Genomic DNA, 23,264 nt, shown 5'->3' with positions numbered 1-23,264 from the left:
TTGTTTTCAAAAACTTCCAGACAAAGTGAGGTGGGGGTATTTCATAACTTAAGGTATAAAACAGAAATTCACCCTTGGTGCAGAGGTCTAGCCTTGAGCATACAGCTGATTGGTTTGTTGCTGGTGAATTTTTCTGAAGTGTCATGCAGTTTCTTTTTTTGCCATTTTTGTTGATAGACAGTAATTAGATACTGGATTGGAACAAGGGTAGGATAGAGAGCAGGACAAGGACATAAACATGACCTGGGTTGGACTTGAATCAGGGATCAAATAAGTTTGAGTTCACTCAATAATGAAAATTCTGTCAAAAATTAAAACTTATGTCATTCCAAACTATACTGTATGCCTTTCTTTCTTCACTGTAAATAGTATTGTCCCTGTGACAGAACTTTACACCACCGTTCATTTGTGATCTGAAAGGTGGGCTACATTTGTCAACATCATGTAGTCCTTCAGGAGTGTCCTTACAATGCAACTTCCTGTCATTTCTCTAGCAATGCTCCAGGAATAAAACTGATTGAAAGTGCCTGCTGTCCAGGATGACACTGTCTGAAATCCCAGAGAACAAAAATTCTGTCAAGCATTAAATTGCAATTGTTTTAAATATCACTGTAGTATTTTTTTCTACTGGCATTTCTGTTCAAGGGAAAATGTACATTTCAGTAGTTTTTTTTTTTAAGGTATATCGTTATTAAAAGCATGCCATTTTTCCACTTTCAAGCATGATGTTTTCTTGTGCTCAGGAAAAAATAAGAAAAGACCAATAAAAGTATGTGTAGCTGATTCATTTTTTTTTTATTTTTTTTATTTCATTATTAAAAAGCGTTTGGGAAAATAAGAAAAAAAAGTTTTGTACTTTGAATTAGCTTAGTTGCCTGACTCTTAATATGCTTGGTTGACCAACCAAAATAAATCTCACTGACCCATTAGTAGTGCTATAGGCTGATGTCACATTAATTAATGCTAGAAAATTGAACTTAAAGAGTCCAAAAGAAAGGTAGATTGTATAGAGCTCTGCTATTGTTTACTGAACGAGAATCAGTTAATTGCAGTAACATCTTTGTTAGTTATTTAGAGAATTAGCAGAACTTAATCCATTAGATCTGCTAGCACTGGTAAGCATTACATCTATGATTGTGTGTGTGTGTGTGTGTGTGTTTGTTTAAAATGAAATGAAAATGCACTGTGCTGGAACTAATGTTAATGTAGCCTGTCCGGTCAGATCATTAGTCTTTTCACGTAAAGTGTTTTTTTAAATAGTTTGCACAATTTGTACATTAGATTATAAATTATACATTTTGTTCTGATCAGTGATAGGCTTTTTTATTTATTTGATCTTAATTCACTATTAGAAAACAGCAGGAATTACATATTTACTTCAGGGAAAGCTTTCACTCGTGTTTGGGGAAACCAAGGGCAGGGACTTGAGCGTTAAACTAATTAGACTTGCAAATAAAAAAAAATGGAAATGCTTCTTCCACAGTTGTCTGGTGTATGTTGGAGATTATGCCCTAAACAGATTTTCTCATAAATTTGTTCTCCATTTGCTCATTCCCTCTTACTCTCTAGTCTGTCATCTCTGTAGTTTTGTTCTTTTCTGGCTCACTTTTATAGGCATCACTTTTGGTCACATTAGGAGTGCGCCGATCCGATATTCAGTATCGGTGTCACTCCGATACTGACATATTCTGCCGCATCAGGTATTGGTCAGATGAGGCCGATCCAAATCCGATATTCTACGTATACCATTGTGTTATTGTTACGGCTGTGGCTGTCTGTCATCCTCCATTCAGTATTCAAACTGTGTGTCGCGTTACGACAGTCAAGACGATGAAACTCTCCTTGATCTGTAAATAAAGATAAATGGTTTGGGCTGTCAACTTTAGTCGTTTAGTCGACTAATCGGTCGATGCCGTCTTGGTCGACTGACATTCTCATTGGTCGACCAGTTGCATAATTGTTTTTTTTTTTTTCACCAATAAAGAAATTTTCATTGATTTACTCCTTGATATTTATGCCTTTATTAGCAGTTATATATTATTGTATTCTAAATATAATTAGCCTATGTTTTATCCCAAACTTTAAATGCTTTAATTTAGGCTATTTTATAACAGCGCCACAGTTTAGCGCACCACGTGAACACTCGGGAACCGCACCTGTGTCTGGCTGCACTGCTGCTTCGCGCTCAGTAAGGTAGAGGTCTGCATTCCGCGGGTTTAAATTTCCAACTAAAACAGCGGTCGGTAACTCCGGTGTAATTTGAACGGGAGCGGTCGGTCATATCACGTTCCCGACGTCCTTTCAGAACAGCTTATCTTCGCTTTATTATCTTTCGCGTCTTTTTTTTTTTTTTTTTTAGTAGTCGACTGATCGTTGCGCAGGACAGGACTTTGGTCGACTAAGCATTTCTTTGGTTGACTACAGCCCTACCTAATATTATACTTGATCTGTAAATAAAGATAAATGGTTTTGCATAAAATGACTTTATCTTGCTGGAGTTAATTTCTACCGTGTTAGATCACAATGTTAGAGAGCACTAGTGTTGTCACGGTACCAAAATTTCAGTATTCGGTACCGATACCAGTGAAAATCCACGGTTCTCGGTACCAATTTCAGTACCAAAGCAAAACACAAAAATATGTGCTAATAATAATAATAAAAAAAAAAACACTTTTTATCACTAAAAATAAAACCAATGCCATTCTTTATACTTATTTACAATTGTGTTGAAAGTTTTTCTACAAGTAATATAATTATGAAAAACAGTGAACAAGTTTCACCCACATTTAATTCGTCTTAATTAATGAAATTTAAACACATTTTATTTTTTGGTAAATAAAGTTTAATTTCTATAAAAAATAAAACATTTAATAAAAATTTTTTGATTTATCTCTTTAAAAAATAGTTTTATAATTTTTTTCAACATTAGTAGCAGTATCACATACATTCTACTAAATAATAGTAATATTTCTAGCACAATGCCTTTATGTAAAAATGAACTTTTATTTTGACGGGTTGCTGTGAATACCTTTAAATTGACACTGGTTTTACTCAAATGAAACAGTAAAATGCTTGTGAAGTGACTCAGAACAGTTCTGGTGATGTTGTTTATGTATTTATGTCCTCATTGAGACGGCAGATGCTGAAATTACTGCAAGCGTCACGCGCTTCAGTCTCTGTAGTAAACAAACCCGCACGTCTCTGCCATTCATTCATTCACACAGAGACGCGCAGAACATGCAGGATTCATATTTCAACCAACTTTTGCGGCTTAACATTTACAGATACTGATCCATATGGAGATTTGATTTGATTAATTTATGCTAACTTTGACAAATTCCGTGACTGTCCATATTAAAATGTAAGTTTCATTTTCGTGACTGGATTTTGAGATTCTCTCCACATTTTTCTGCTTTGCGGAAATCATAGCGCCGAATGCGACAAGAACCGGGTTGACCGGGTACTCGGTACCACCGGTACTTAAAGAAACCTGGTACCGTGACATTTTCATTTTTTTAGTACCGACTTGGTACCGAAGTACCGGGTCTTTTGACAGCACTAACTATGAATTGTTCTTCACGATCACAGTAACTGCAATCTAAAACTGTTAAAAAACTATACACCAAAAACACTATCACACATAATTTGTACACTACACATCAATATACAATTCCTTGCAAACCACCATTATTATTAATAGCCTTTCTTGTTTGTCTTATCTCAGTTCATTTCAATTCAAGTTTATTTGTATAGCGCTTTTCATGATACAAATCCTTGCAAAGCAGCTTTATAGAAAAATAAGTTTATACAATATATTTAGTAGTAGCTTATCAGTGGTGACTATCAGTTAATGTACATCTGGCAGAAATGTACAGAAAAATCAATTAAAGACGTAATCAAACAGACAATGAACACTATTAACAGCAATTATTATATGTTGCAATCAAACCCATAGCAAATTGGTAGTTCTGTATAGCATAACTGATAGTTATCTATCATATTTGTTGCTGCCTCATTACTGTGCTATACATTTAAAGAAATTTCTTTTAATTTTATAGTAGGCCTTATGTAATTATATATATAAATATATTACTTTTTTTCATGGATGTATTTTACAGCAACAAAGAGCAATGTGTAACATTTTACCAGATTTAGACACTTATTAACTCTTATTTGGTCCCCACTAAATGTTTTTTTTTTTTCACTAAAAGTTTAGATTTTATAAAATAACTGTACACTCATGATTTTTCTAGAGTAACTTTTGCTACCGAATTATCTACTAAATTAGTTTATAATAGTATTTTGTCATAGATTATGATTATATATTTTTTTTCAGTTTGTTATTTTTTTTAAATAAGAAAGTCCATATTTAATAGATTGTGTGTAACACACAAAAGAGTGATGATCAGTTTAACACACATTAAGGTATATAAATTCTACACTAATTAAAAAACTATGCTGGTATCAGATTGATATCGGTATACTCAGAATTTTTGGTATCGGAACGGGATCGGTTCTGAAAAAGTGGTATCGAGCCACCCCTAGGTCACATTAAAGGGGAGAAATGATGTCGGTGCTGATGTGCCGACATACAGTGCCTTTGCGCTACTTTGCGCAAACCTGACTCGAGGACCTTTCCTGATCCCGCCCACCTCTCTCAACTACTTCACTTCCTGTCAGCTCTGATCTGTCCTATCAAATAAAGGCAAAAATGCCAAAAAATAAATCTTAAAAAAGGAAGAAATTACAATTGTCTAACACAAAGAAGTTTTTAGATAAATTATCCATCTCTGTGAGTCTATGCAATGCAAGTTGATGCTTTGAAAACCACATAAATTAAGGCGAACACAATGGTATTTTATAAAACCCCAGTTATATGGACTTAAAAGAGTTGGACTGTTTTTCTGCAACTTTGTTTGTGTTCATCTGAAGAAAGAAAGTCATCTGGGATGGGATGAGGGTGTGTAAATGACAGAATTTTCATTTAAGGGTGGAGTACCCCTTTAACTGGCCCTGAGTCGTCCAAAGAACATAAACATTGACTAATGAAAGAGAGGGTATAGTTTTAGTTCTGATTAAGCTATTTGTAATGGTTTTATTCAAATTAACCATAAACAAATAAAACACCTTCATTGTTGGTGCTATTGCAAGTAGTAGTGCTGGGCGGTTTGACCAAAAATTTATATCACGATTTTTTTCTAAATTATGCTGGTTTCCCAGTTTATGACCGTTGTTTTTTTTCTCGTGCATAATCAGGTGTACAATGCATTTTCTGCTGGTTGATATTCCAAGACGTGCTTTTAGCCCGACAGCACTTGCATAAAATGGTTGTTTGGTCGACATCGGATTTTTGGAAACCAAAAACCCTCCAAACAACAGACCAGGCTCCTCTTTTTGGCACAAGTTCTTCTGTGTCATGTTCTACTAGTTCTGCAGCATCCATCTTCCCTGTAACGCCTGTTTCTCACACACTCCGTCTGCAGTGGGACGCGTTTGCAGTCTGCTACTGATCCACGGCTGTTTAGTCCACAAACACAACATTTGTTCATTGTTTTGATTTCATATCATGTAAAAAAAAAACACACACACACACACACACACACACACACACACACACACACACACACACACACACACATATATATATATATATATATATATATATATATATATATATTTTTTTTTTTTTTCTCAGCATTGTGAGTCTTTTATCCCAGAACAGTAACAATCTCTCATAGTTATAGACATTAGTTTAAACTCAATAAATATAAAAAACGCATTATTTATGCATTTGACTTTTAGGGGTTTGTATTATAAGCTGCTCAAGCAAGCGGCAAAACATTTAAACACAATAATTAGCCTAATTTAATATATAAAAAATTTCAAATTAAAACACCACAGACAGAAACAGTCTCGTGCCTTTTGCATTTAAATCTTTATCACAAGCAATCCCACGGGTCTTAATGAACTTTGTTTTTCTGCCTCCATAAAAGTGAATATATATATATTGTTTTACTTGTTTATCTAAAAGGGCACGTTTTCTTGTTTTAAACCTAGCCAAAAACCCATGTGTTGCGTGTGAAACAGCTTTAATTAGTATACATTTATTGTGAAATGACTGCATTTCCGTGTCAATCCATGTTCATTTTTCCCACGAACAATGCGCTTTCACTTTAATTCAGCACCTGCAGCACAGCAAAAATAGACTCGGTACATAAACGATTGCTGCAGACGCACCGCTCCTGGAACGCACTGATGGACCGCAACCTCATGTAGTATGAACGCTGGAATCCGTTAACATGGGTGCGTAAAAAAATATGCAATGCATACGCACTGCAGACGGAGTATGTGTGAAAACAGGCGTTATAACGTAACACCAGAGCACGTGTTTACCGCTGTCGCTGCTTAGAAGTGTAACATTGTAAAGGGTCCGTCTGAAACAGTGTGCCGCGGCCGCGGCGCAGCATAACATTCCGAACGTTGAGTAATTAAATACATCGGTATGGCGGTATATTAAAAATTAACATCGTATTGGTGCTATTGCAAGTAGCTTAGTCATTTGTTGTTGTGTCTTTTGTTTACAATGCAACAGATTATGAGTTATGGACAAAGAAAATACTGTCCTTGTTGGTGCTATTGCAAGTAGCTTAGTCATTTGTTGTTGTGTCTTTTGTTTACAAATCTTGCACTTAAAACAGGAAATTATTTAATAAAGAGCTTTTCGAGAAATGTTCAGGATCGAGCCTGATTTTGCCCCTCAATACTGAACAATGCTGCGCTTTTCTATTTCTGTATGTTCCCAGCACTGAGCTAATGTTTTCCTCTGCATAAACGTCATTTCTGTAGTGCTAAAATAAGATGTTAGCCAGCAACTGGGAGCTGTATGTAAAGTGTTGCGTGGCTGTCCCTGGTGTAGTTCACCTCACCATGGAGAAAAGCTCTTGTTATTGTCAGCCCTGGACCAAGAGCTGTTCACCCATTATTGATTCACTGGGCCCTCAGAAGTGAAACACAGGGCTCGGTTTGCCTCTGAGGGATCTGGTGACTGCATCATCAGCTAGGGCAGAGATTTTGTATGAGAAACAGAGTGTGAGAAAACAGATATGCTAAAGAAACCCAAATAAATCCTCTGTGGTCTCTGATCACTACTGATAAAGAGCTATAAGAGGATATAACAGCGAATTTGGAAGTGTGAGCCACCCAATTTCCCCAGGAGGGCCCCAGAGCAGAGTCACAGAGAATGATAAAGTAAAAGAGAAAAATCTTTTTTCAAAGACAATTGAATTAATACTTCTACTAATACTTCATTTCTGTAGGGACAATGAAATTAGTCAATTTGGCTGTTTTTAGAAAGAAAAACACCCTAACAATGAGAGAAAGTTGTTTTCTGAACTTCAAAAAAAAAAAAAAAAAAAACATTTTGCACTTGCAGGTATTATTACAGGTAAAATTTGATTTGGTCAAATGGTATTGTTTTATATTACATTATATTTTAATTACAATGAAGTCTGTATCCACTGTATGTCCACACATGTAGCGAAATGACAATAAAGCTCAACTTGAACTTAAACATATTTCTATTATGTGATTTGTTGTATATTTCTTTTTCAAAATAAAAGTTCAAACCCTCGCTCTGAGTATGTGGCCAAATATTAAAATTACATGGTACTGTCTCGTTTTAGTAAACCAAGTATCTGTATTTTGTCTCATCTCGTGAGCTAAGTGTATTGTCACACCCCTAGTGTGTATGAGTGTGATATAGCTCATAACTTTCTAAGTGTATGATGAAGCTTTTATTCTTCAGGACAATCATATATTCATTAAAAAATCACTTTGAATAAGGAAAGCGATAACTTTGCCATAGTATTCTTTCAAGTTGCCACAGCCTTTGCATGCTTTGCATGTGCTACACTTTATTTGTACCATTTTGTTTTATTAGTTTATTTATTAGGATTTGAAAGATAATAACAGTATTGAGATCTCTGAAAGTAGTCCTTGAAAAGTCCTTGATTTCATTTTGCAGTTTCTGTATGAACCCTCTTCAAAGCTCAGTGTTACTTGATAAGCTCATAGCAAGTTAAACAAGAAACCACAGCAAGAGATGAGGTTCTAGATATGTATAAACCTCAGAATTTATCCTGACTTATGATCATATCGCCAAACTTTATGGGTTAATATCAGTAGTCGTGGTTGGTAGAGATATTAATATGTATTTATACTAGTTTTGCAAACTACCAAAATCTGTATTGATAACCACCATAATAATAAAAGTGACACGGAAAAAATAAAATTTAATCCAAGAAACAAGGACACAACAATCAGTGTAACACATTACACTAAAATAATGCAATAATCTAAATAACAGAAAATGTTTAAAAACATCATAATGCACTGATAACAAAATAAGAAGAAACTTAATGCTGTATATAATAAAGTATCTTACATTTTACAGGTAAAAGTTTTTTCTGTAAAATTCTACAGATTCATTTTTCAGTTTACCATTTGTTTTGAGAGCAATGTTATGCTATTACTAGATAGTTAAAAATTTAGGTAGGTTTCTATTATCTATCATAACATCTCTGACAATTGTTATTTTTTTAAATATTCATGAACATTGACTAACTTCCTTGATGTGTATCTCTACCTGCTGATCTTCTGCCAATCAGGTGCTTTACACAAGGTCGACACCAGCATCTTCCACTTTCAGTGCGTCCTCTGGGGTGAGGATGGTATCAGCTCACACAAAGTCACATTCACTGCCGTTCAGTCTGTGAGGATGTCAGGTCCATTAATCACCCGCATGGTGGCTGCAGATCTATCTGAGTGCTGTTCTCTGTGCTGCCTGCCACACAACACAATCAGCTCCTCTTCCCAGAATGCAAATTTAAAGGGGGGTGGTGATATATTAGCCCATGGTGGTGAAGGGGGGGTGATTTTAGAGGCCTGACGTGAGGCGAAATGCAGGACCGCCAATCATATGCATCCATTTATTTCATTCATTTTCATATTTCGCCATTCACATAAGTAATCTATCATTCAAGGAAGAAGCCCAATGGGGAGGCAACAGTGTGTGTGTGTGTGTTTGTGTGTGTGAATGATCATGGCTTTTATCTCCTGCCTTGTTAGCCTTTGTTGCTGTAGACTGACAGTGAAACCCCCCTCTCCTCCCTTTCCTTTAATTCACCTTCAGTCATTTTAATGGGACAGTTTCTATCCAATAGCCTATGGATTTATACACTCCACTCCAGTCCTTGATCATATTGTGGTCATGGCCTGTCTACTGGCAAATGACAGCAATCTTTTCAGACCCTCATAACTGTGAGATGACCACAACCACCTCAGTAATATTAATCCTGACATCTGCATTGTTTTTCTTATCATGTGCCATAAAGAACTGTTCAGAAGTAAAAATGTCTTAACAACTATTAAGTGCTGACAAATCATTGCATTTTATGAGGTGCACAGTTTATTTAGAGGCAAGGAAGTTATTTGCATTGTTTGCAGGACCCATACCCTCTCATACAGAGATGACAATACAGTCATGTTGTGTTAAATGTATTTCTCACGTTTAGCAACAAAACAGAGAACAACAACACATGAGTTTTTTATACAAGCTCATTTTCATATACTTATTCACATTTGACACAGCCCAATAATGTAAAAAATGGGGTATGCTTTCATCTTATTTGTAATAATAATAATAAAAAAGTTTATATGTTTTTTGTAATTATTTAATTTATAATTTTTTTTTTTTAAATTTCCTAACAAATTATTAACTGATGTATCCCTAAAATATTCATTTACCAAAATATGCATTTGTAAATGAAAAGGTTTTTGCAGGGTCATTGGCTTTTATCTGTGTGCAGTGTGTAGCACTCACATATGATATCATAATTTCAAGGTTAATCTAGGTTTACAGTTCATGTCTGTGGAGCATCTGCAATCGCCATTACAATGGACGAAATGAGTAGTGCTTTCTAGCCTAGGGGTCATACCGTCTCATGGCCAAGTGAGCCAGTGTTGGGGTAAGGTGGAAATCCTGTCACAGTAATCCAGTTGTGGGGAGGCTTTTTACATCCAGATGCTGACAGATGTTTTACAATGGGATTGGCATGAACTGCAGCCCTGGGATTTGGTTTTCCGGATTTAATGTTGGGAATGAAGCCAGCATAAACTGATAGGTTGCCAACATAGAACGCAGCTCTAAATATTCTTGCTATTTCTCACATTCATTTAACTTTTTTTTTTGTGTGTGTGTTTTTAATGTAATTTAATAATTGTTTTGGCAGTGTTGAAAGGGATTTTTCCTAAGCTGCTGGATTTTATTTGCATTTTGCCTCAGACTGATACTCATTTTCTAAATTGTTATTATTATGTTTTTTCTGGCTTTGAGTCCATTTTTGACTAACTTAAATTGTGTCTTTGCAGCTGGTCGGGGGACAGTTCGATCTGGAGATGAACTTTATCATCCAGGAGACAGAGAGCATCTTCTGCATGGTAGAGCTGCTGGATAAATGTGATTCCACTGGCCAAGCTGAAGTGTGGAGTATGTTCACAGCCATTCTGAAGAAGAGCTTGCGAAATCTGCTGGCCTGCACAGAAATCGGCCTCATCCAGCTGGTGCTTCAGCGCATAGACCGGGCCGACCCCATGATCGCAGGTAGGGCTGAAACGATTAGTCGACATTACCGACAACGTCGACAATAAAAAAATTGTCAGCAAATATTTTTGTTTTCGAGTAGTCGTTTGATCTCATATTACTTAAGTGCCTGCAATAATGCGGTTTGACCAGTGTGGCGCTGTAGCACAAGACTGTAATTCAGCTCTCCTGATGCAATTCAAGAGAAGAAGATAGCGCTTCAGTAGAGCAAACGGAGCAGATCCAAACCTGAGGGTGCTGAGCGATGTTTGGATGAATATGTAAAAAACACAACAAAAACGAACAAAAACAAAAGCTGTGAAAGCAGCACTTAAAGGTGCAATGTGTAATATTTACAACTATCTATTTACAGAAATGCAATATAATATAAATAACTGTTTTCAGATGTGTCTAAAGACCTTACTTAATGAACCGTTATGTTTTTACAACCTTAAATAGATCTAATTCTATCTACATACACCGCGGGTCCCCTTACATGGAAGTCGCCAACATGTTTCTACAGTAGCCCTAAATGGACAAACTGCTCTACTGAGCGAACTTCATCACTTAATAAAACACAATGATGAACAACTACATTAACATTCACAATACCATCGATTTATTGAATAATTAAGTAAATGTAATTCATTGATTTACCTTTGTAAAGAAATCTCATTGCTCTCTGCTGTCTTTACCAAAGACATCTATACCTGTGTCGGCCACCGTAGCTTCTCTAAAGGGAAGGTCAAGTTCGACAACTGAGCCGTTGGTTGCAATTCGTAACCTCACTGCTAGATGCTGCTAAAATTTACACAAATTTACAACTCTGAAGTTCGGCACTCCAGTAAAGAAAAGTCCAGTCACGTCACGTTTGACTGTGTCACTGTCAGTTAGAATAATAACTTGATTTTCTGTTATAAAGCAGCTCTCCAGTGTGGAGCTAGCTAATCATACAATCATTTTATTAGTGGGAAAAAATATTTAATTAAAGATTTAGTTTGGTTTGATCAAGCTCAGGACTGTTTGGATTATCATAACCCTATAAGGTATTTTAAGAGAGATTATGTTGTGAATAAAATGTTAAGCCAAAAATAAAATGGTCTATCACTTACCTTTATTTTCTTATACATATTACATACAAAAAAAAAAAATAAAAATCAAAATGAATAATCATTCATCAACCAACTAATTACTCATATAGCTAATTTAAAGGCGAATAATAGAGTTTCTCTCTCTCATCTCATTTTGTGTGGCAAATATATTTATTTGTATAAATTAATTGTGTAATTGTAATTACATAATATGACTTTCAAAAGTGGAAGTAATTACCTTAATTTATTTGTTAGAATATGTATATTTTAACTAATTGCAAAAGCTGAATTATCAGTAAATGTCTAATGATTAATCAGTTAAATAATCGATGATTAGTCGGCTAATCGGTCTAATAATCATTAGATTAATTGATTATTAAAATTACCATTTGTTAAATAAGTAACACTCTAATACTTTTTTTTGAAAATCATATAGCAATATAATTAATACAATAAAATAAAATAACAGTTATATTGTTAAATATTATTGCAATTTAAATTTTAAAATGTAATTTATTCCTGTGGTGGCAAAGCTGAATTTTTTGGCAGCCATTACGCCAGTTTTCAGTGTCACATGAGTTCAAAAGAAATGCATGTATTTGAAATGGAAATCTTTTGTAACATTATAAACTTCTGAATAAAAGAAAAAAAAATCAAAGATTACGGACTCTACTGTTACTGATGTTTAAATTAGGGATGCCACGAAACATCTCTTTATATATCTTTATACATCTTTTATATTAATGCTGTCATACTCACAGGGCAATTTTGCGTAATTTTATACTTGAAGGAACATCAGCATATTTGTATTGTTAAAATTCATTAACTTCGCACTGTTCTAAATAGTACTGTAAAAATTCTTTAGATTCTATGCAAAATGATGACTTATGATGCTCTCAGATTAGCACTTGGCTGATGAGTCTGTCATTGCTCAGTCGGCATGCAGTCCTTTAGCATTGCAGCACTGACACAAAAAACTCACACATGGGTAATTAGCCACAAAGCTCAGTTTAGCATATCAAGGTATTCCAAATATAGATTTTATAGATATTTATATATTTTATAGATTTATATGCAGTATATAGGTTTGATTGCAGCAACAACATAACTGTTTTAATTAGTATAGATTGTGCAACTTGACATTGTGCATGTACAGTTTTAGTGATTCATTATTCGTCTTTGGACCATAATGGAGCTTAACTCCATTTGATCACAGGTGCTCTCAGCCTTTGTACAGAGGAAAGATTTTACATGTCCTCAATGCTTTAGCACAGGCAAAACTTCTCTGATGCTGAAAAACATTAACACAAACAACATTCCTATTCAAAAATTGTTACTCACAAATGACCCACGAAGAGTCGATGCTTTGATAGGAGAAGCCTGATTCGAATACCAGTCTCTACCAGTTTTCTCCCAATAGGTTAGTATTCAGCCTGTTATGAAAATGCTTTTAATTAATATTTTTAACGTGCATGAATAAATCCATCCACTCCTTATTTAAGTTTCACTTTCCATAATCCGTGACCGACAGGAGCATCTTGGCGGAAGGGATTTAAATCTTTAACAAGACTCAAATTGACATGGCAGAGTAAAAGTCTAGACTGGATTTTTTTTTTTCCAATCAGGTAGGGTACAAAATTTCAAAATATTTCAGCCGGTTCTAATTTGATTTTTGGATGCTGTGAACATAGGGGCCAAATGCCTGAGAACTCACGGAAAAACTCGAGATATTATCTATTTACTATCATATGGCAAAACAGATCTGGCAAACTATCCAATGCAATATGTGTGTTTGCGCTCTGGAGAAAATCATAAGGTTGATTTTTGTCCAGCGCTGATTCCAGTGCAAGCTCACGATAACAAATCTTAATGAAATTGTGATGAACTAAGACGAGGGAAAGCTTTTTAGTGGTTTTAAAGGGAGTGCTCATTGTGTGCTTTCTAGGCTATATATAATCCATTCAGAATTTTTATAAAACATTTATTATTCGGCCACATACAACACTGCAAAATTTCGGGAATGCCATCAGCATATTTATGCGGGATTCACACTTGAAAGAGCAATGGACAGGTCACAGGACAAAAATATACGTGAAAATTTATGTGCATTGAAGCTAGAGCAGACTTTCTGAAGCACACGCGGTATTTAATTCTGGAACTGGGGCTGGATAAAACTGGTTGTGTTTGAGCAATTTTCACAGCAGCTCATATTTATATGATTGTATGGAGTTTTATGTGGCAGTAGGCTATGCTTCAAATCCATAAAAATTAGCAGGTTATTTGTAAATTTCCTCCGTGAAATCTTAATATACTTAGAGTAAACATGCACATGGGCTTCATCAAATAATTCTTGCATCTGTTGATTTCATCTTATGTGTAGATTATCAGGTTTTATTTAATTCAGATCTTCAGTTTCATCAGTTTATAAGTAGCTAATAAACAACATGATATGCAGCTTGCTAACGTTAACTCTCTTTTAATCAAAACATAAAACAATAATTACCCCGTTTGTATTTGCGAGGCATCCGTTACACATTTCCCCTCTGTGTTAACATCAGTATTTATGAATTTGGAATGCATTTTGCCCCCCACCCCTAAACATGTGATTAGACTATCAGTCGACTATCTGCAAGATTCGACAATTCCGATTTGACTTTGTAAATCCTTACACCTTTATTCACAAGTATTATCTCTGAAACCAAATATTTATTTATTTATTTATTTGATTTTATTTTATATCTTTTCACTTGTAACACAACATTCACCTCATGTTTCTGTGGTTTTTTTCAGATCTCATGGTGGACATGCTAGGAGTGCTGGCCAGCTACAGTATCACAGTGAAGGAGCTGAAGCTGTTCTTCAGTAAACTGAAAGGAGAACAAGGCCAATGGGTAATGGTTTTCTCCTCTTTATCTACTCTTTGAGAAACACCTCGCCTCTCCACCTCACATGCAGTCATACGCTGTTAAGTACTAGGGCTGTCAGTTGTTTTAAATAAAGATAATTTAGTATTTAATTTTTGTTATGATGTTCTTTGAAATAGAAAATTGAAATGAAATAGACAAAATGTATGTCTTTTGTTCTCCGTGCAGTCTTCAGTGCATGAGGGAGGTGTTGAGACAGTGAATACAATTCCAAAATAATTTGTGACAGTATTTTCTTTTTATACTTGTAGTGTGCAGAATATTTTATGTTTGTAGGAGAAACACTGCAGTCAAACTACAAGTATTTATTTGTGTGGGTGTTTGTGTGAGTTTTTGTTCAAGTGTTCAAATGCTGCTTTTTCTTTTATCTATTAGCCTCCTCATGCCGTCAAGCTGCTGTCCGTGTTGAAGTGCATGGCTCAAAGAAATGGCCCAGATTCCTTTTTCAGCTTCCCAGGGAAGAGTGCTGCGGTGAGACCATGACCCAAACATCTGTCTAACTGCACTGTCCTTAAACTTGACTTCAATCATAACATCTGACTCTATACACTGTGAAAACTTTTGTGGTTCACGAATAAATGATTTGAAAGGTACATGCCGAATATATCTTTTTTTATCCACTACCCAGAGATTTTAACTTCCTCTCTATAATAAGCTTACAAAATGTGTTTGGATCAGGGAAATTATGCTTTGCTACTTTTTGAGCTATTGTTTCACTTTCACTAGTCAATTTAATGCATCCCAGTTCCAAAAACTGACCTAATATTAAAACATCAATTTTGTGTTTGCTTGAAACTGTATAGCATGAGATCTGCAACAAGATCTTTTCACTGCAAAATGTTTAGACTCATTTTGACTAAAAAAAAAGTATTGTTCACACACTCTCTCTCTCTCTCACACACACACATGAAACAAGAACCATGTCCAATGAACTAGAGTTTTACTCTTTAGAAAAACAGAGTTTTATGTCACAATGAGCAATCAATTATTTTGATGGGAAACATGTATATTGATTTAAACTCATCTTTCTTTTAGATAAAAAGACAAGCAAGTTTCTAGTTCTGAAAGAAATTTGAGAAAAACAGCTAATTAGTATTTCAGGATAGAGTTAAATTTTTTGACATCTTAGATCCTTTGTGTTTTACTACAGACACTTTTTTTTCTTTGAACTCAGCTTTAAAATATACATAATTTTTTTTCTGTGCATCAAGAGAGGACAGCAGTCAGATACAGTATATCTCATGTGATGCAGATGACTTTGAAATGTTTCAACTACCTGTGTCTGTGTTTGCATATTTTTATTAAAAATCAAACTATCATCCTGACAGTATGGGGATCTTGATGTTTTAGATGGCATGTGTATGGAAATGGAACCCTTCCTGTGTTGTCAGTGTCCACTTGAAACAGTGCTAAATGGATGTCATCCTTTTAGGAAATACTTTGATTGGATGTTTAGATGTTATTCCAGTAAAGATAGGATGCTGGCTTCACGAATTCTGCTTGCTTTCATTTTTCATCCATAACCCACAAATATGAGAGGAAGTCTTCTGTGTACACAATATATATACACAACCATTTTGAGTGCATCCCTCCAAGGATGTTCGTTCTTCTTATATCCACCTATTGCGAAATGGCCATACCAGAACGGCTTTACCTTCTTGTTTTTTGTATCATCAGGCTATTGCACTTCCACCTATTGCGAAATGGCCATACCAGAACGGCTTTACCTTCCACACCTGGCTGCGCCTGGACCCCATCAATAACATAAACGTTGACAAGGACAAGCCTTATCTCTACTGGTGGGTCACACACAAACCTGTAATGTAAAGTACAACACTTCTATTCAAGATGCTTTCTAAAGAACCAGACACCTGCAGTGCATAGCGAAAGATTAGCTGACTTCTTTGTTTGTCTGGAAGGTGCATAAAAGTTAAAATATTTGTAGGTGTTAGATGAAGAATAAGAAAATTCTGTATATTTTCCTCTTTCTCTCTGTCCAGCGTTTACACTTCTCGAGGGCAGCATTTCACAGCCTTCTTGTCCTATTTTCAGCTTCTAATTAATTTCTGTCAAAAATGTAATTTATGCAAATGGAGCTATTTTGACTCTACCAAACGATAATTAACCCCGTAGAAAGAACTGTAGGATTTACACTTTTCATTGGGCTGAGATTAACTCTCTACATTACAGGCCTTCTTTCAAAACTGTCTCCATCCATCCATCCATCCATCCATCCATCCATCCATCCATCCATCCATCCATCCATCCATCCATCCATCCAATTTTCTAATATAATAATATATTTAACTCTATTGTGACTTTTTACAGAACTATTTTAAGTAATGATGTTTTCGCAGTACATTCAAAGTAATATTTTTAAATATTCAAAATTTAATTTTAAGTTCACCCAAAAATTAAAATTATCATCATGTATTCACCATTCCATTTACTCATATTGTTATTCTGAACCCATAAGACAGATGTACAAAATATTACAGTATCTTTGTTCCAAAGATAAACAAAAGTCAAATGAGTTTTGAGGAACATGAGTAGATGATGATAGAATTTTTATTGTTGTGTGAACTAACACTTACAAAACACTATGGTTATACAGTATAAGCACCCAATATGTAGTAAAGAGTAGGTTGGTTATGCACTTTCAGTCTGTTTTTGGTTCCTCATACACCTCAGATACTGATGTAATATTAAATATTTTCAACTCAGGGTGAATAGAAAAAAATATATATATTACCAACAAACTGTAATAGGCTTACATTGTATTGAATTAAAAACCTTGATGCAAAATGGACAGATATGTCTTTTTTAAAATACACAAAAATATAAATATAAAAATTGAGAATTATTAAATTATCAATGCTTTTAATAAAAAAACAGATAATCTTTGTTTTTAAAATAATTTATACATCAAATGGTTCAAACTGTAGCTACTCTTTCAAGAATAGAGCTGTATAAACTTAGAACCCCTCACCTGAAATATAACTTTTATTAATTGTGTTCTGTATTTTTTCCCCCCTTATCCTTAGCTTCCGCACCAGCAAAAGTTTGGGCTATTCTGCACACTTCGTGGGCGGATGTCTGATTGTGACCTCTCTAAAGTCCAAAGCCAAAGGCTTCCAGCACTGTGTGAAATATGACTTTAAACCCCAGAAGGTATGAATCACCTTACCAGTTTGTACTCTAACAAACTGTACACTTTTCAAAGTCTTCATCTTTACCTCTGCAATGTACAAGGAGAACAAAGTTGACATATAAGAATGAGGGTTTTTGCTGAGGCCAAGTCATGTCTGAGGATTTGCAAGAAGAAACCAAATCCCTTCCCTGCTTAGAATCCATATGCCCCCTGAAAGGGGGAGGCATCCTCAGATAACACCTTTAGACTAGAGAAGGACAACCACCGCGAAGGATGATCCAACAAGACATTCAATGTGTATATATATATTCATTTATTTTATTTTATTTTTTCAATGAACAGTCCTTTCCAGCAATGAAAGTCTGGTACTTCACGTTTCTAATATCAAGAAGCTCACAATTGCTCTAAAAAGCTTTTATGGGTGTATTTTGCCTGTATATAGAGTCCATTCCATTCCATTTCCTCTGGAGAGGTCTTACCAAAGGGATAAGCACCTTCATTGGCTTTTCCCACCATTTAATGGAAATTCAAGAAGACCTGGGTGAGGGTGTAAATGGACCACGGTCTCATAACTGTAAAAAAATTAAAAATGAAAGTTTAGCATCAGATGTTTCCTAATGGACCACATTTTTCTATTGACCAGGGTTTTTTAAACTAGGATCCAAGGTCTCCCAGTGGACCACAAGATTGCAAAAGGGTCAAAAGGATTTAAACATTATTTAATTCTGCTTTCTAAGGACTAATCAGAAATCATGAAATCATAATTGTGATTTATTATATTGTATTGATACACATATTTACTAAATAGACATATATAAGTCTTAAACTCTTTATTTCTGAATTTCTACCAGTTTAATAAAAAGTAAATATTTTCACAGTTTGCTTTAGTACAATGACAATGCAAAAAACAATTATATAATTTTAGAATCTGATTTATAATTTCACATTTAATATTTTTCTTACTCAGTATGAATGATTGTTTAGGCACGGAAATAGAAAGTGAATTCCTACCAGGGGATAGTCATATTTTGGAGTCCAGAAGTTTAAAAAACCCTGCTTTAATGCTCTCAAGCTTTGCAATGTTGATATGAAATAAATAACGACATGCTGGCCTTTTTATAATTGCTAATATTATTTTTATTTATTTATTAACAGTGGTATATGGTGACCATAGTGCACATCTATAATCGCTGGAAGAACAGTGAAATCAGCTGCTATGTCAATGGAGAGTTGGCGTCATATGGTGAGATCACCTGGTTTGTCAACACAAGCGATGTAAGTACTTTCAAAAGGCTGTTATCTCTTATTGTTCTAGTTTTAACCAACAGTTAAGCTTGAGGCCCTGCTTTTATTCTCCAGAAGTGTTTCTGTTCAAAGCTTGTCAATATTTTAGCAGCTACAAACCCCAAAATACCCACAAACTTTAAAGGATGAAATAAAACTGCTGGACATGTAGACTTTTCTTTTGAAATTGTAAATCAAAGTGGGACATTATTACACTGAAACAGCATTGCTCAGGGTGCTGTCAGAATGATTTAGTCAGTGTCTGTGTAGAACGTTTAAAGAGCAGCATTTTGTAACAGCAAATTATTGGTTCTTTAAGTTGATTCACATTAACTAATAAAGTGATCCCCATATGGTTTATTGCTTTTATTGTATGCATGGGGAGACATACACATGGACAGATTATCATTTGTGTAAAATGAGTCCCATTAAAAAGTGTCTTTTTTTAAACATAAAAAAATAAAATTAAAATAAAAATCAATGTAGTAGAGTAATATACACATAAGCTGTTTGAAGACCTATGTACCTCAAGTGTGATGTGGGTAAATATCACAAAGTATATAAATGTTATAATGGGGTCAGTATGATATAGCCTATTTTTTAAGAAAATAATACTTTTATTAATAATTTAATTGAGCAATTATGCATTAAATTGAGTAAATTGAGTAATTAGAGTAAACCCATTTATAATTACATTTAATTATGTAAGAAAAAAGATTTCTATTTCAAATCCTGAAAAAAGTTTCATGGTTTCCAAAAAAAATTGTAAGCAACATAGATAATAGAAAGGATTTTTGAAGGATCATGTGACACTGAAGACTGGAGTAATGGCTGAAGTCATCATAAATGACATTTTAAAAGGAAACTGTTATTTTTATTTCACATTATTACTTTTTTTTTTACTGTATTTTTATTGTTAAACAATTGCAGCCTTAGTGAGCATAAGACTTATTTCTAAAACATTAAAACATTTCAGTAGTGTACAAGCACTACACTTACAAACATTGTTCTAAATGTAATAAATTGAACTAAATAAATGTTTTTTCCTCCTGTTCTTCACAGACATTCGACAAGTGTTTTCTGGGCTCATCGGAGACAGCAGACGCTAACCGTGTGTTCTGTGGTCAGATGGGGGCAGTGTATCTGTTCAGTGAGGCTCTCAGTGCTGCTCAGATATTAGCCATCTATCAGCTGGGGCCTGGATACAAGGTGGGATCGATTTCTCTGCCCAAATGCTGTCTATTACAGATGTTAAAAAAGTTATTGTTCAAAATTCTGACCTGATGAGGTATTGCTGTCAAATCACATACATGTTCAGACATTTCTGTCCATTAGATTATAAAGGATATATGCAGCCACATAATGCTGTTTTACTCCTCTTATTTTTTAGTTTTTCTTTGTTTTATTATTGAATTTATGTTAAAAACACTAAAGTGATAATCTGTTTTTATTAAATGTTCTGATGAATTGGGTTTAATTTCATGCTTTTCACACACACTTGAGAATGTTCAGTGTAGCTGTACTTAGCATCTCTCTCCCTCTGATTGGTCCAGGGCACTTTTAAGCACAAGGCAGAGAGTGACCTGCTGTTTGCAGAGCATCATAAGATGCTGCTGTATGATGGAAAGCTGTCTGCCAGTATCGCCTTCACCTATAATCCTCGAGCCACTGATGCTCAGCTGTGTCTGGAGTCCTCCCCCAAGGACAACGCCTCCATCTTTGTGCACTCACCACACGCTCTCATGCTGCAGGTATGCTCTTCGTCTTTGTATCTTCATCACACCTGGTTCACCATCCCTGCACAGCTGCCTGAAGAGACCTGCCCTGCCAGGTGGACTGCTGTCTGTGGGCGAATGAAACTAGCTCATCACCATTCGTTAATGTAATTAACAATATGAGCATTTTCTCATCTCGCTCAGCAAAATACGGCCCACACCTGTGCTGTATCCAGCACTTCATGAGTTCTAAAAGCACTTAATCTAATCTGGTTCACAGTGTTATCAAGGGAGTCTATAAGCTTTTTAACATTCATGTATTTATTAAATATCAGTTTTTGACTGTGCCAGTGTGAGAGAGTTTTGGGCCAGTTAAATCTTTCCCCACCAGCGTTTTTGAAAAAAGTTGCCAGCCACCGCCAGCATTTTGCTGATTTTCACTAAAATTTCATGGCCCCCAGAATATTTTGTTGTTTGAATATCTGACCATGCAATACATCAAAATAAAGATTAGACCCTCTACTTTCAAACAAAAAATGTGTTTTATTCTAGCTTCAAGCATTGTTTTTTTTATCAACACTTCAAAGTGGGTAGGTTTAAAAAAAACAACATTTTGAGCAAAAAGCTGAGAAAATCGCATTTTTATCAAATACTACATTTGGATCATACTCAGTAATATCATCAAAGCAAAGATGCAATAGATGGCTTCCATCAGTACTCCCAAAGCTTGCACAGGCCTTTTTGATCGCCACTTTCTAGACTCAGGAGATTCGTAATAGCACCCCCTAGTGTATAACAGTGAAAACACAAGAAACCTGGAAAATTTTGTGTTTGGCAGGGAAGCGTTGTCTCATGAATAACGGAAAATTCTGTGTTTGGCAGGAAAAGAGTTACTAGAAATATCTCTGTGGTTTACATATGTTGCACATATAAATTGTACAAAATTAGTGTGTTAATGCAGGCAATTAATTTTTCCAGTTTAACAGCGTTAAAAATATTTACCACAATTAACACAGGGGCAGAGCTAGGGTTGGCCAACCCACTCACAACTGCTACTTCTGTCTCTTTTTTTCTTGATAGTAAATGCATTTATTTAGATGTAGAATGTCTTTATGACCACATCAAACAGGAAACTTTTAAGACACACACTCAAACAAGGGCGGGAACAGTACAGGTGACGAGGGAGCTTCAGTAGAACATCATTGAACTACAGTCAGATGAGATGTTGTCAGAGAATATGTCAGCAAAAATTAATCTTCTTGTCCTGTTAGCTGTGCTCATAGCATGTGCTCTTGAATTGCATGCACAAATACAGTGGCGCACGCTGTAGCCTGTATCATTTCATATTAAAGCGCGAATGAAACTACGAGCCTGCAGTGTCATGTCGTCAAAAATACGATGCGTGTCAGATCCGTGCCATGTTCAGCAGTGGCAGTTCTTAAAGTAATAGCAGCCAAATAACCTAATAACCCAGAAGCTGTGATGTCTGTTAATCAAAGAACAAACGAAGAAAAAAAAAGAAAAAAACAGGAAATCAGTAACTTTTGTACCTTTAAGGATTCATGTATGTTTCATTTAGAATTTAGTGTTTGATAACTTTATTCAATTTCTGTATATTCTTGCTGAAGTTCACATGTAAATATGGAATTCATTATAATGGGTTTATGTGAAGATTGTTTCAAGGTCACTTAAATTAAGGTTATTTTTTAAAGTCTAATAAATTATAAAATTGATAGCTCTCAAGTATACAGTAATGTTGAATGGCCATAGTCAATGGTTAAATATTAGGAAAAAAATTATAATTTTCTATAGACATCAGTAGTGTGTGTATGTATATATATATATATATATATATATATATATATATATATATATATATTCTTATGACTGAAGGCATATATATCAGTGATACTTGCCTTCAGTCATAAGAAAATAAATAGGATATTAAATATATACTGTCTTTATGTTGTTTCTACATTAATTTGAAGACTGAATGTGTAATCATTGTAATATAAAAGTATATTTAAAACTTTAATGTTAGGTAGGATTAATCGCAATTAATAGCGATCAATTTCAGAAAACAATGTGCAGTTATATAGTTTTTTTTATTGATTGACAGCACTATTTTTAATGTCTTGCAAGCATAAACATTTGGTTGTGTGTGATGCATTTTGGATGCATTTGAATTTCTTCTGATTTAAGTATGTCTCAAGGTAAAGTTATATAACAGGATAACATAAATGAGTCTGGAAAACATCAGAATGGTTTTTAAAGTTAAATATTATTTTATTCCCAGTGCACAGTTGTTTCACAGCAGAAGTGTGTTTATGAATGTATTGCTTAATTAAAACCTAAGAAATGATAAAGAATCTTTAATATATATTCAAACAACAGTTGTTCATTTAAATAATTAACTTCAAATTAATTTGACAATAAATTATAATTATTATTATTTGTTAT

At 34.7% G+C, this 23,264-nt stretch overlaps 1 protein-coding gene across 1 annotated transcript in view; it reads left to right on the top strand.

Annotated features, from left to right (window-relative positions):
• LOC109092473 (lipopolysaccharide-responsive and beige-like anchor protein) overlaps window positions 1–23,264 on the top strand; it is a 251,762-nt gene that overhangs the window by 35,347 nt on the left and 193,151 nt on the right. Inside the window, exons 2-9 of the mRNA XM_042716239.1 lie at window positions 10,429–10,660; window positions 14,521–14,621; window positions 15,030–15,125; window positions 16,332–16,453; window positions 17,699–17,825; window positions 18,961–19,080; window positions 20,152–20,298; window positions 20,643–20,840. Coding sequence (XP_042572173.1) covers window positions 10,429–10,660; window positions 14,521–14,621; window positions 15,030–15,125; window positions 16,332–16,453; window positions 17,699–17,825; window positions 18,961–19,080; window positions 20,152–20,298; window positions 20,643–20,840 — 1,143 coding nt within the window. The remainder of the gene's footprint in view (window positions 1–10,428; window positions 10,661–14,520; window positions 14,622–15,029; window positions 15,126–16,331; window positions 16,454–17,698; window positions 17,826–18,960; window positions 19,081–20,151; window positions 20,299–20,642; window positions 20,841–23,264) is intronic.

The sequence above is a fragment of the Cyprinus carpio genome, chromosome B1, assembly GCF_018340385.1.
Source record: "Cyprinus carpio isolate SPL01 chromosome B1, ASM1834038v1, whole genome shotgun sequence".
NCBI classification, from domain to species: domain Eukaryota; kingdom Metazoa; phylum Chordata; class Actinopteri; order Cypriniformes; family Cyprinidae; genus Cyprinus; species Cyprinus carpio.
The sequence above is the reverse complement of the archived record's forward strand: the minus strand, read 5'-3'. Positions and strand labels throughout refer to the sequence as shown.